This window comes from Aspergillus piperis, assembly GCF_003184755.1.
Source record: "Aspergillus piperis CBS 112811 unplaced genomic scaffold BO85scaffold_8, whole genome shotgun sequence".
Lineage (NCBI taxonomy): Eukaryota > Fungi > Ascomycota > Eurotiomycetes > Eurotiales > Aspergillaceae > Aspergillus > Aspergillus piperis.
Genome location: NW_020291598.1, coordinates 1610132 through 1624100, shown reverse-complemented (window position 1 = coordinate 1624100; position 13969 = coordinate 1610132). Strand labels below are relative to the sequence as shown.

At 50.5% G+C, this 13969-nt stretch overlaps 5 protein-coding genes across 5 annotated transcripts; 2 read left to right on the top strand and 3 right to left on the bottom strand.

Moving 5' to 3' along the window:
- Positions 1-17: 17 nt before the first annotated feature.
- BO85DRAFT_520118 (coenzyme A transporter) lies at positions 18-1982 on the bottom strand. Its single transcript, XM_025665099.1, has 2 exons — positions 1398-1982; positions 18-1322 (listed from the first exon to the last, which is right to left on the bottom strand). The coding sequence occupies exons 1-2, from the start codon at positions 1728-1730 to the stop codon at positions 348-350; spliced, it is 1308 nt and encodes a 435-aa protein (XP_025516180.1). The 5' UTR covers positions 1731-1982; the 3' UTR covers positions 18-347.
- Positions 1983-2603: 621 nt separating this feature from the next.
- BO85DRAFT_488060 (DDT domain protein) lies at positions 2604-5794 on the bottom strand (the record flags this gene model as incomplete). Its single annotated transcript, XM_025663500.1, has 5 exons — positions 2604-3669; positions 3748-5345; positions 5402-5418; positions 5481-5583; positions 5639-5794. The coding sequence occupies 5 exons, from the start codon at positions 5792-5794 to the stop codon at positions 2604-2606; spliced, it is 2940 nt and encodes a 979-aa protein (XP_025516179.1).
- A 2937-nt stretch (positions 5795-8731) lies between these two features.
- On the bottom strand, positions 8732-10707 carry BO85DRAFT_449359 (dolichyl-P-Glc:Glc1Man(9)GlcNAc(2)-PP-dolichol alpha-1,3-glucosyltransferase ALG8). Its single transcript, XM_025660149.1, has 6 exons — positions 10551-10707; positions 10392-10470; positions 10132-10325; positions 9580-10073; positions 9385-9524; positions 8732-9332 (listed from the first exon to the last, which is right to left on the bottom strand). The coding sequence occupies exons 1-6, from the start codon at positions 10625-10627 to the stop codon at positions 8808-8810; spliced, it is 1509 nt and encodes a 502-aa protein (XP_025516178.1). The 5' UTR covers positions 10628-10707; the 3' UTR covers positions 8732-8807.
- A 49-nt stretch (positions 10708-10756) lies between these two features.
- On the top strand, positions 10757-11071 carry BO85DRAFT_488058 (uncharacterized protein; the record flags this gene model as incomplete). The annotated part of the gene is made up of 1 exon (XM_025663499.1): positions 10757-11071. The coding sequence occupies one exon, from the start codon at positions 10757-10759 to the stop codon at positions 11069-11071; it is 315 nt and encodes a 104-aa protein (XP_025516177.1).
- On the top strand, positions 10852-13211 carry BO85DRAFT_468803 (putative lectin family integral membrane protein). The gene is made up of 7 exons (XM_025662293.1): positions 10852-11375; positions 11439-11505; positions 11564-11634; positions 11689-11869; positions 11917-12111; positions 12165-12681; positions 12745-13211. The coding sequence occupies exons 1-7, from the start codon at positions 11287-11289 to the stop codon at positions 12870-12872; spliced, it is 1248 nt and encodes a 415-aa protein (XP_025516176.1). The 5' UTR covers positions 10852-11286; the 3' UTR covers positions 12873-13211.
- The last annotated feature ends 758 nt before the right edge of the window (positions 13212-13969 follow it).

Here is a 13969-nt window from a genome sequence, read left to right as displayed (position 1 = left end):
ACTAAGGAGTACCTCTTGACTGGATGATATAACGGTTCTCTTTGTATGATTGCATATGATCGCGATAAGATGTAGATCGCTCCAAGTATCAACTGATCGCAACACTCAGCCTTATTGAGATGTTGCGCAGCAACAGTCATTCTAAAGTGTATATGTATATACAATATTCCGTCATCCGTTCCCATGGAAGCCGAGCCCAGACCAGGCTCTCGTACATGCGATAATTTGGGTATGAACAAATGCAGGTGCAGGTATCGAATCCAACGACGCCAACTCGGTATATATCTAGACAAAGAAAAAGAAAATGAAGACAAATTCTGCAGATCTGCAGTGGTTTGGTTTGGTTCTTAAATGCCAAGTCTTCCCTTCAACCGATCATAAACGAAAAACCCGGTGGCCGTCATCGGGATCACCTTGAGGTATCCGATCGTCAGCCCAACCCAGAAGCCACGGAAGCCCCGTTCGAGGAATATTGTGCGGGCGGTCTCGACAATGCCGAGTCGGTGGCCATCGCCGACAACGCCGCCGACTTGCATGCGTCGTCGCATCACTTCGAACGGGTACGAGGAAGTCTGCGATACAACACCCGCAATCGCTCCGGAGAAAAGCTCCGCAGCGGCGGTCAGTTGCTGCCGATGATGTTTCTTCGGGTGTCCGGTTTCTTCGAACTCAGGTATCGTGGTGTAAGGGGATAGCGTCGGCGATTTCAGCCAGTCGCCGACAGTATCGTGGGTGAGGAAGGATATTCCGGCGTAGGGAAGCATTCCCATGAGAGTAGGGCCGAATCCACGGTAGAAGTTGGCCAGTCCAGAACGAGGAACAACTTTGTTCACCGTCGATGAGACACTCTCTGCAGTGGCGGTCACTGGAGCTTCTTTTACTGATGCCCCCGTCGATGATGGCATAGTGACCCGCTCGTTGTAAATCTGTCGGATGATATCGCGGAACGAAGAGCGAGACGTGCGTTTCGTCTCGAATGCTAAGCGTACTCGAATAAGCTCTAACGGATACGTAAAGAAGACAGAAGTCATGCCGGCCATGCTTCCAGAGACGAGTCGGCGCAGCGGTGTCTCCTTGTCGCGCGACGGAATCACCACTGCTCGGATCTGCTCGTAGGCGAGGAACTTGATAGCGGCATAGGGGAAAATGCGGAGTAATGTCGCCGAATGGCCCTTGAAAAGACCCCTGGGGCCCTCATGGCGCCTGATATCGCGAACAGCCGATATTAAGCCAAACCAGCTACCGGAATACTTGGCGAATTGTGGATTGGACGCTTGAAACAGGATCTTGACGCGGTCGAGAGGAGCGACAACAGTTTTGGCCTAGGTGACACGAATTAGTTTACCACGTCCGGTTCGCATTCCGATCCTCTGCGTTCCTGCAGAAGCAAAACTCACCGCACATCCCGCCAAACCCCCCGCCACTCCACTTCGTAATAAGTAGTCCACGCTCCGCTTGTTGACTTCTTGCGTTGTACCACGGCTCTTTTGCGACGGACGCGGGGTGGAGGCATCGTCGACGGCGGTCGTCTGCGCCGTACCCACGGCTAGGCGATCAGTTGCATCGCCTGGTGTCGAGCCTCGGGCCGGTCTCGACTGTGCGACTTGCTCCATCTGAGGAGAGAACGATTGCGAATTGTTTAAGGATGGTGATGTAGGACGAAACTGTGAGGGGTCGGATCCGGTAGTAGAAGAGTCAGGCTGAGCATGGTCCGAGATGACAGCCGACATGAGCACACAACTGGCACGAGACCCGGTGCTTCTTCGGGGGGTGATCTGAGGAGACTGCAGCAAGGTCTGTCGCGGACTAGCGGAGGATCGGGGCCATGGAGATAGGATGCCGCGGGGTGAACAGTCAGGGATATTTTCTTCTCACAGCGGAGATAAGTTCAACAAGAGGGGAGTCAAAGATAACAAAAGAAATGCCTAATAGCCAGCAACGCCCCAGACACCAGGCGTAGGATGATAAAGCATCGTCATGGTGGCACTCCGTCGGGCGGCCAGAAGAGCGGAAACTCAGAATCGCTGGGGATGACGTTACGGGCTGACGTGCCGATACCAGCCGCTGCCACTGCCCAGTCAGCTGAATACCGTCACATAACACCTCGGCTTCCGAGTGGCGGGCAGTCGTATTTTTCCGGATTTGGACGGCCAACCGCAGCCGCGGCGTTACTCATCCGGAGATAAAGATAGCTAACTCCACCACTGAATACTTAGATCAACTATACCAGAATCCCCTCTATTCGTCTCCTCGGAAAAAGAGGAAGATAATGTACAATACCCGCGGGTCAGAGGCAGGCAGTTCTCTTTCTTTTCGATCAGTTATATATATACTTGGCAATGCCTTGTAAATCTCGTCCTTCGCAGCCCAGCAACACTCCCCTTTCCCGTCTATCACGAACTCAAGTATAACATAGTAGAATAGAAATATATGCGGGAAATCAAAAGCATCATGGTCGCGTCGCTCATGCAATTCTATCGATATACCAACCTTTTTTGGGTTGCTGACGACTCCAAGTATCCTCAGCAATGCATGCAGTTCAACCCCCAGAAACACCTGTATGTCCAGAAACCAAAATGAAAAAGAAGCCTCGATGGGCTGCTTTAGAAATTGTATCTGGTGCCCTGTCGTGTAAGCGGTTTTCCTTGACGGTTGGTCGCCTTGATTTCTTTGGGCTCATCCGTCATCCTCTTCGCCCGCTTCGTCGGCCGTGAAGCATCCACATGAAGATGACCATTGTCCGACAATGCCGTGGTATTGCGCCAACGCATACAGCGATGCTTGTTATCATCCACATACGTCTTATTCCGCGTTATCATGCGCTTAGCCGGGACATCCTCCGGCTCCTCCTGGTCGGACGTCGGCTGTAGGTATTCTTTGCGGTGTTTCATGTACTTCACGATATTATCACGCTGCAGCAGCAATTCCTTGCGGAGTTTGGACTCGCGGTGGCCTCGCGAATCAAGCCAGTCGAGAAGTGCGTCGATCGCCTCTGGGTCCTCGTAGTAGCCCCATTCGGTGGCATTGGTGAGTCTGGTATGTCCTTCCTCGGTCTTCTTGCGCTCCGCAGGAGTAGTCTGGAAGTCCTTCTGGTATTGTTTCCTCAGATCATCTGAGACGTCGATGAATCCCACACGCTCCATCTCATCGGGCCCTTGGACCCATAGGCGACCGTTGGCGTACTGCGCTTCTGCCGTTGAGCTGTTGGGCATCCCACCGTATGGCATGGCGTTGCGCTCGAACCACCAGTAGCGGTTGCAAAACCGATCCTTTCCAAGACACCTGGTCCGCGGGCAGTCGGCTTCCCTTAGATCATTATCGACGACATTGATCTTATCTTCAAGCTTCTGGATGTTGGCCTTTTGGTCCTCGATTTTCTTGAGCACTCGTTGGAACTGCTTGGAGCCCTTGGGTTGCTTGGCGAGTTGTTCTTTCCTCTCGCGTTCTTCCTCCTGCTTGCGCTTGCGTTCAAGCGCCCGGTCTATGCCTCCACGAAGCGTCCGCTGAGGAACTTCTTCCTCATCCGAATCCACAGCTTCCGAATCGCCATCCACACCGGTCATTTTGGAGTCTTCCAGGGCTTCCAATTCAGGTGCTGGGCTGGGTGACTTTTCCGGTTCGGGCTGCAGAGCTTTGCGCTCCTGATGTAACCGGCGGAGTTCTTCAAGACTGTGATCATAATGAAGTTAGCCAGTCTATTGCAAAAGCTTTTGAGCAAACGGAATCAGTTCAACAAGGTATACATACGCTGCCTTGCGCGCCTTCTGGTACTCGATCTTCTCCTTACGGAACTCGGTCATCTGGTTACTGCACTCCTCCAGATAGTTGCGGATGGCTTTAGTCTCTAGGCTGAGCATGCAGATGATCTGGAGAGCCTGGACGCGCAGGTTCACATCCAGTGTAGAGTACTGAGCTTGCGCAGTCTCCTGGGTGGGTTCCGCGTCCAATGGAGCTAGGTGCTTCAAAATCTCATTGCACACCTTCTCCATCCGTGGACGGGCGGACAACTGGTGCAGGAGTCCGATCATCACAATTTCCCAGCCCCCGTTTCGGAAATCACGCTTCCGCAGGCGATCGATCCAGCCGTACTCCCCGAACATCTCCGCGGCGCGATGAATCTTGACCTCCACGGAGCTCGAACGATCCGCCTGCGCTTTGAGATTCTCTGCTTCAGCCTTCGCCAGGCTACTCCGAGTGGTCATTCTCGTGACAACTGGCTCAGGTTCGGGTGTCGGTTCGTCCTCCTCTTCCTCGTCTTCCTCCTCAGATTCGTCCTCTTCTTCGTCTGGAAGTTCCGGTAGAGATATCTGGACAGCGCCATTGTCATCCTTCTCCGCATTGACCAACTTCTTCAGGACAGCGCAGTGCATCTCCACGAATAGCTCGCAGTCCACGTCCTCGGATGAAAACCGCATAGCCTGGACGAAATCATCGAAAGTGAAAGAATCGAGCTGGAAAACTTCGCAATAGACGTTAAGAGTGTTCCACGTTTCCAGGAGACGCCCGACTGATTCCAAGTCAATATCATCATGCAGGAGATCGGCATCCTCGGGATCATCGGTCTCGTCCACGGTTAAGAACTTCAATTCCGGGCGTTGCTTCTTCTTTTCGCGGTCTGGAGCAATATCGAGATCCTCGATAGGGTACTTGATCGGGGGAGGAGATGGCTCCTTGGGAGGCTCGGCTTTAACGACAACCGCAGGGGCAGGCTGTGGCTTCTTTTCAGTCTCCTGGTTCTTGGTGGATCGGGCTGCTCCGTTTGTGGGCTTATTGGCGACAACAAAAGTCGGGTTGCCGTTGAGTGAGCGTTGGTATTCGAGGAACTGTGCTTCTTTGTTCCGGGCCATATCCTGTTGGGAAGGCTTGCCTTTCTGGCCCTTTACCGCGGGCTTCAACTCGGGTAATTGCTGTGATGCGAAAAAGCCAAAGAAGCCTTCCTGGTCCGCTTTTTTCATCGCCTTCTTTTCTGCAACCTTTGCCCCGTACTGCAGGTGCTTTGGTACTTCAGTCGGAATTCTAAACTCTTCCGCAATAGAAGGTTTCACCAGCCACGGTGCACCATTCCACGATTCTCGAGTTACGTTGTTTTTGATGAACGCACGCAGCATTTGCTTGGTAAATGTCTTCCGGTCGCGAGTGATGTGCTCCTGGTCCAGTAGCGCCTCTTCATTCGGACGATCCGTAACTTTGACGAGATACGTGGAATAGGCCGGTCTTTTAAGTGTTCCATCGGGGTTGAGCTGGTCCGGAAAATTGACTTTGTCTCGGATTGTGCCGTGAAGACGAGTATTATCATCCAGTAGAATCAGGACAGGTTCTCCTGGGTAAAAGTCCTGCTTAAACTCCTAATACTAGTTAGCGACATGCAAATCGGCAAATACATTCCAAACCACGTAATTACCTCGTAAACTTCATCCACTAAATTGCGCATGTTAGCTTCCACTCAAGATGTCCATGATATCGGCCATTTATGTACATACCAAGGTTATCGACCCGCGATACTGTGGAGAACTGAATTCGGCGCAGAATGGGTTCTTTGAGGGCATCGGGGAATACGCTGTTAACTTCGCGCGATTCCTCCATCTAACAGGACGTTAGCGTCTGGGAACAAAAACGCGCGAATAAGTCTTTCGCATACCTCGCTTCGAAGAGCCTCGAAAAACGTCAGGCCCGAGTGGCCTGTTATCTCGCAAATGAACCTCCGCTGCTTGTAGAAATCCATTCTCTGCAGATACGGTTCATAGTTGACGAAAACTTCGTTGGTCTCCGGTATAACCCAGACCTGCAATCTCATGTCAGCAGGTACGTCGATCAAAAGTTGAGGGGTATGCATGCCTCGGAGCTGTCATCTTCAATGACCGGTCGAGGAAGGTACTGGACCGGTTTCCGCTTGAACAATACCTAAACAGCCAAGTCAGTCTCGTTGCAACTTTCTTCCTGCCATCCAATCCGTCCCATATCCAGCGCATTGTGGAATATTTTCGCGACATACCATGGTCCTTCAAGGAAAATTAGTTATAATACGATCGATCATAGACTGCTCGGGGTGGTGGAAAGCATGGATGTGACTAGAAAGCGCAAACAATAGTTAGTTATACGTATGACAGAGACAAAGGACAAAGAATCCAGAAGATAAAGAGCAATGCGCGGTGCAAAAAGAACCCAAAGCACGTAAAAGACTCATTGTGCTTTGAGACGTGGGTTCGATGCGAAATGCCTGCGCGCGGAGAGATCCTTGGGATCCATAAAAGGCGATCCGATGGCGCATCTGCAAGCCTGGGCAGTCGCCAACGAACATGCGAGGTCTGGATGGGAGTGTAGATCGCGGATTTACTCACACGACGCGTGTTCAATCGCGCTTCACACCAGTTTCGCGGACCCGGGGCGACCAAGACACGAGACGAGGGAAGCGTGGAGCCGCAAGCTCAGTCGAAAGTGGAGTCGAGATCTAGATGCGGGTATAATATCCCAGGGAGACGGGGCTGCGTGCGGGGAAGATGCGCGAGGCGTGAGGGAGGGCAGCAGTGAAGAAGAGGCACTGAGAGAGAAGGCAAAGAGAAGAAAGAGAAGAGGAGGAGAAGGCAGAAAGGAGAGAAGCGGTCGCCGCAAAAGAGCGACGGCAGAACCGGGCCCCATGAGGATCATTGCGGCAAGTGGTGGGAGGGCCGCCGAGGCACCGGGCACGGTGATTGGCCGAGAGGAGGAGAACAGAACGGACAAGACGTCGGGCGGACGCTCGGTAGGGATTCGCTGCCGCTATACCGCTTCGGGCTGCTTCTCCTTCCCTTAACCCTCTCCCACTCCCCGTCTTTGCCCCCCAGTGCCTTTTTCCTCTCTGCTCGTCCCTCTCTTCCCCCAATTACCCCCATGTTTTTGCACTCATTCGACTCGTCATTTTCCGGAGATTATCCTGAGATAATTTTGGTATTACCTGCATCGATTCTGTTCCTTTTACCTGGCTCTATCTGATCACGGCCTGACCCGTCTGCGGGGACGATCTCACTGACCTTGCGACTCGAGGTCAACAAGCCAGTAGTTTTGCAGCCACATCCAGATTTACATACCTTTCTGACTTACTACAATCATATACTTTGAGTTTCTGGTAACTTAGTGCTATTGCCATTGTCGTAGCAAGCTGTCTGTTCTGTCTGTATCATAGTTCGACTTGACAATTCTCGTGTAGTTTCACCCGGGTACTTGGGCTGATATCCATTCAATGCTCGGAACCTGCCCATTATCGCACCCAACTCGTTCTGACTCACTAGAAGCAGGTATGCATTTGTATTCCCTCTATCTGCATCCCTCAGGCTACCTTGGCTGAAGTCTATGCTGCTACCGAATTATAGTCGGCTACAGTATCACTTTGCATGCTTGATCAGCTTATCATGTACGCATAGTATCAGCTTGCCAACTGATAACAATATCGACTAAAGAGTAGAGCTTGCTTTTTATGTATTTGATACAGTCCATCGGCGAAACTCGGTAGCAATGAAATTTCACGGACTTAGACTCCATAGTGAGCAAGAGTAGCCCGGACTTCTTAGCAGTATACCTAACAATTAGCAGAAGCTCCGCCGATCTGATACTTTGGTATACAACAAATACTGAGACAGCCAAATCTAAAACAAGCTAGCTTTGGTATTTGCCGCGTAAAATCCTTGCTCTCCGCTAGGTCATACGTTGAAAGACTATCCTCAAACTATAGGTATCTCGACTACAGACGTCCACGATTACTACTAAGTAACTAATTCTGTTTTATAATCTCGACTGTTATCCTCATTTCAAAAATAATATAGAGACTGATCTTTCAATTCGTCCAATACTATTATCGCGATCAAGTTACAGTTTTGGCTAACTATAGGGTACATCAGCACCACCCACCGTATTCAACAACACACAACAAGAAAAACGGTACATTCCTTTATCACTTGCATGTAGAAGCTTGTTTTCTGCCATAAACTACTCTGAATATATCACTACTATATTTCATTATATTCGGAAATTGTCATTCAAGTGAAAGCCAATTATCCAAGAACCCGAAAATAGAGTCATGCAATCTTTGCCCCGTCAATAAGAACAACATCAATCAAACGCCCAACATATTCTAGAAGAATACAGCTTACATGTAAGACATAAACCTAAAGCCACCAAAACAATCCCATAGTAAGTGAAACATCTCCCCGAACTCTTTTCTATGTGTTAAGTTCGTACTTACTTTCACTCCCATAGTAACCTCCATCTGACCTATCACCCACCCAAATATATACTAGTAAGTACTTACCCAAAACAAACCACATTCCCCACAACAACGCAAGGCATCCATCCAACCTTTCCACCTATGAAAGAAATTCATCAATCAATATCCACTCTTTATATTCCCAAATAGCACCCAATACACAACCTACTCACATTGTGCATGAAACAAAGCATGAAAGTGGTAAAAGAAGAAGAAGAAAGCAACGGAAGTCTCATCTGCAGTGTGACAATCCATGGGAACGATCCCGATGCGCGCTAAACTGCATTGGGACTGATGGCTGATGATAAACTTTGCAAAACTGGCTGATCAAGTGGGTCCGAGTTCGGGCGATGGGTTGCACGTGGATGAGCCAAACTGAGCAAACAACTGGCGCGCACCGCGTCTGATGATTTGGGGCGGTGTGTGTGCGTGTGTGTGGTGCGGCTGGCTGTGGCGCGGGCGGTGGGTTACATCATGGTTCTTTATCCAACTTGGTGTGAATATTATTGATTTTAGGATTGAAATTTTTAGCTACTTTTTTGGTATCTATATCTATACAGTTTGCTCTCTATCATGCTGTAAAGTAAACCACCATAAATCCAATCCAGCTACCCACGACTCCAACGGCAGAGTAACTGCTCGTGAACATCAGGGGCAGGAATTGCAACCGCTCCAGTCCGAAAATGATCTGGTGCAGGATGGAGCAGTAGATGATCAGTGGGATGGCAATGGTCAGGTACAGCAGGGAGAAGCGATCGGCGACGAAGATCCGGCGCCGCTCGGAGACAGGTGCCACCTGATCAAATACGTAGAGGAACAGCACGAGCCACAGGACTGTGTAGACCGTTTTGATCGGGAATTCGGCGGCAGTAAAGAGTAAGGGGAACAAAGAAACGTGTCCGGCGACAGCCAGGGGGCGGAACGCGCTAAAGTAGCGTCGGTCTTTGAGCGCGATGAGGCTGAACGGGATGATGATCAGAAGTACCGCCTTCTCATGGACGTGCCAGCCGAACAGGAATGATGCATATCCGCACAGGGTGATGGCACCGACAAAAGTCTCCCATTCAGGGTTGCGCCAGAGCTTAATCAACGGCAGCTGGTAACAGTTAGGATTATCGCGTGGAACCAAACCATCTTTAAGCACTTACCAACTGAAACAAGAAGGTCAAGATAAACGTGTGCTCCTTGGTGACTTCAGGAAGTACGGCGAAAGACGTGTCTCCGACAAGACCACGGGTGACACTGACCAGAGCGTCTTGATTGACCGGAAGACCCAACCGCGGAGCAACTGCACTAATTAGTCCCTCTGAACGAGAAAATGGTTTTGGTTTAATCGAACTTACGCTGGATCAAGATGCGATCAGTGAATGAGTACATCGCCCAAACGTTGGGTGCCCAGTACGCATGGCACAACCCTCTAGAGAAGGGGAAGAGCCTGTCCTTCAATTGAAGCAGTTGACCCCAGGAGGCGAACGGTCCGAAAGCCAAGGCAAACACGCCAACCACGCACACTCCGAGCTTGATGATGTTGAAGAAACGAGGGCGGAAAATCGACTTGGGGTCCAGACAGTAGACCCTCAGCAAGTAGACGAAGTATGCCAAGGCAAGGTATAGATAGATGTGCTTCAAGCACAGCAAAACAGCAAAGCTGATCCCACTGTAGAGAAGAGTCGACTGCTTCCGCGCCAGAACGATTGACAAAACCAAGATGCCGTAAAGAAATCCGTTATACTGAAAGTGAATGTGGTCGATAATAAGCAGACCGGGGGACAAGAAGATGGACAGGCTGGCGATGTGCGCAAGGTGTTTGTTTTGTTGCGATACCGACTTGACAAACCTAGTCGTTCCTGAATCAGCAAGTCAAACGAGGCAGAATATGATGTGGGACGAATTACCTGCTCAAAGCGAAGAGCAGAACAAGCTCCGTGACGATAACCGTGGCCCTCTGGAAGTAAATTGTTTGCCATGAATCATGATTAAGGTTGTTGACAATCAACATCGCCGGGTCTGCATAACGTGCCGCCTGGGAGAGTACCCATTCAAATGCCGCGAAAAAGGGAGGGTAGTCGAGCGTCCATTCCGACGTTTTCTAATCGTGAATCCGCAATTTAGTATGGAATCACCCTTGAAGCGGTATGCGCTGGCGGGTACGTACCTCGTAGTACCATTCCTTGACGGGCAACGAGTGTGTAATCGCAAGCCAGTTTCGATGAACCTCAAAATCGGTGGATTTGCTGCACGTTCCAAGCCACAATTCAGCTGTGAGTTCTGCAACCTCGCGGTGCTGTTCTAGACCATTTGCGGAGCAACGTACTATGCGGGGAACAAAAGGATTTTGAAAGCAGTTGCAACAATGGCGCACTGCGCCAAAGAAGGGTATAGATCGGTCATTGGTAGTCTTGCGCTCGACGCGCCGCCCGGAGAAGGAGAATAAAAGGAGCGTGGGGCATGGAAAGGCGAGAGGAAGTTGTGCCAATTCTGGGGAGGGAGAGGAACAATGACAAGAATACTACTAGGCCCATGGAACCCATCCGGGGCGGGGTGCACGTGACCGCGACAGGGGACGGGGAGCAGAAAGGCCAATCTGTCCCCTGCATTTCGCGGCAGATCTTCTGGTTACGATTTGCTGCGGCAATGGACTTGGCTTCGGACGTAGGAGTCCGTCACTCGGTCGTTCTCTCTAGCTTGGAAATTCGTCATCTGGTCGACTTCTCCCCCGCAACTACCTCTATTGCCAGGGAAATTCGTCTCTGCGTGATCGCCATTGTGGTTGGGTGGACCACCTCGCGCGTTGTCTCCGCCTTGTTGAACCGGAGATCGTCGTCGGACCAGTAACAAGATACACCAAGCTTACTCGGAGCTTCACCTTGCTTCTGCTTCTGCTTCTGCTTCTTATCTGGCTCTCCCACTGTCAATTCCTCTCTATTTTTTACCTTTTGATTGCTTTTGCTGTGATTTGGTTACATACCCAGCCTTTCTCCTCATTGTTGTTTGAAACTTAGTACCTGCATAACTTGTTTGCGTGACGAGCCTCCGATTGCATAGACATCATGAAGATCCCTGCTTCTCTCCTTTCTTTGGCTGCTGCTGCCGCAGCTCAATCGGTGATTGAAAGTTCCAGCTTTGGTTTCGGCCAGACGTAAGTGTCACTGTTGCAACCGGTCTCACCGAAGTCGATTCCTGATATACTAATGCCTACCAGGTTATCAACAGATGGCGGTGCCATTTCTGGGTGGCAGACTGGAGGAGAATCGCACAATCCCGACATCGTATGCTGATTATTCCCCTGATGAAGCGCGAAGCCATTGTGTACTAACTGCTCCGTAGCTTTCTAACAAGATTATCCTGACACCGCCTTACCCTGGCAACACCAGGGGATTTGCTTGGTCCCAGACTCCGTAAGTCCTGTCGGCGTCTGCTCTTTGTCTACTGATATTGACCCAATTTTATAGTGTATCGCAATCGGAATGGACTGCAGAGTTCCAATTCAGAGCGACTGGTCCCGAAAGGGGTGGAGGTAACCTCCAGCTCTGGTATGCCAAGGACGGCAAAGACAGAATTGGCACTTCCAGCATCTATACCGTCAACCAATTCGACGGTTTTGCTCTGGTCATTGATAGCCACGGCGGAAGGGTAAGTCCGAACCTACTGTCTGATGGCCAAAGCTAATATTTCGCCAGGGTGGAAGTGTGCGCGGGTTCCTCAACGATGGCACTACAGACTACAAGAGCCACAGAAGCGTTGATAGCTTGGCCTTTGGTCACTGCGACTACCCTTACCGCAACCTTGGACGGCCCTCTACCGTCCGCCTGAAGCATACCAAGTCTGTCTTCGAGGTTACTGTCGACGACAAGCTGTGCTTTTCCACCGACAAGGTGCGTCCATCCAAGTCACATCTCCATTAGCATCAACCTCCTAACCCAAGCAGGTCGCTCTCCCTACCGGCAACGTCTTTGGTCTTACCGCCGCAACCCCCGAGAACCCCGACTCTTTCGAAGTCTTCAAGTTCGTTCTCCAATCCGCCGAGTCTGGAGCAGGCAGCACTGTGCCCGTCCAGCAGCAGAACACCAACCAGCAGCCCATTGCCGCTCAGCAGCAGGCCGTTCCTCAACAGCAGCAGCAGGCACCCCCTGTCAACACTGGCTTTGAGCAGCAGTTTGCCGACCTGAGCAACCGCGTTCAGGGCGTCAACCAAGCCACCGACAACATCCTTCGTGAACTCGGAAGTCAAGACACCAAGACCGCCAACCGCCAGGTCGAGCTCCTCCAGAAGCTCGCCAGCAAGGACCAGATCGCCAGCCTCGACGCCAGACTCCAGAAAATGGAACAGATGCTGCAGACCATCCAGCGTGATCTGGAGGGCAAGGACTACCACGGCCGCTTCAACCAGCTTCAGGAAACCTTGCGCTCGTCTCACCTCAGCTTGACCGAGAACCTTTTGGGAGGTGAGCACACCCCCCTTTCTTTTTTCAAACCATACGAATAGCAACTAACACGCTCACTTACAGTCATCACCTCCTCCGCCCCGCGCATGGGCTTCTTCATCTGCATGATCATCGCCTTCCAGGGTCTTCTTGCCGTGGCTTACATCATCTACAAGCGTCGCCGTGCGAACATGCCCAAGAAGTTCCTCTAAACTTTTCTCATCTCTCTCCCCCCCCACGACTTGAAATGACCTACCAGTCAGCCAGTCTGCGGTAACGAATGATATCACGAGAACCCCGACAGCGCCGTTGTACGGTGTGGGTGTTCCTTCTCTTCGTTATCTGAATAAACCATCATGTGTAACTATTCTTTTATCTTATACTAGCCAACGTTATATCATCTCGCGTTCCTCAAAATACCCCCGGGTCTTCTGTACATGTACATCTACAATTACACTTGCTTGACTTTGATCTCGTTTACTTTCCTATGCGATGAAGCGCAATATAGATAGATGATCTAATCCGGGGTCAATCAATCATATTCATCAAGCAATGTGTCTACTAGACAGCGTGCGATTCGTAAAATGTAATATTAAATCACTAGACAAAAATCATCCTATGATATTGATCAACCTTGCAAGGCCTGCCTCACTTGACTCCAAATCCTCTGATACGTATTACAACATACGAATATTATACCAATCAGGATCACTGACCTCCGGGACAAGAGAAGGAAGAAATGAAGGATTCTGCTTTAAGCCGACTTATCAGCGAGTAAATCCCGTAGTGCGGTATTGCCCGGATACTACGGAACCAGCAAGGACCGAAGGAGGAGGGAATTAGTACCACCACCTCTACTACCTTACTACTGCGCTTCTACGGAGAGATATGGAGTGGGTGGAACGGAAATGAAGTGTAAAATGCATGAAAATTTCAGAAATGGATATTTGTGTGTTGGTAGACCGAGACGCACCACTGATCATGAATTTAAGGGGTAGGTCCCTTTTGGATCTGGATGGTGTGGTGCGTCTCGGTCTACCAACGTTGTCTAAAAAAACATGAGAGTAGAAAAGAAATTGGCCCATCTCTCCTGGGTAGACCGAGACGCACCACTATTTCTAGGGGTAGGTCCCTTTTGATGTGGTGGGTGTGGTGCGTCTCGGTCTACCCAACATTGTCTGAAAAACACACATGAGTGAAAAAATTGGCCCATCTCCCCCAGATGGACCGGCCGGGGGAGATGGGACCGGACATTGAAAAAGTAAAAAAACAGTAAAAAAAAGAAAACATTGAAATGGGAAAGGAACAT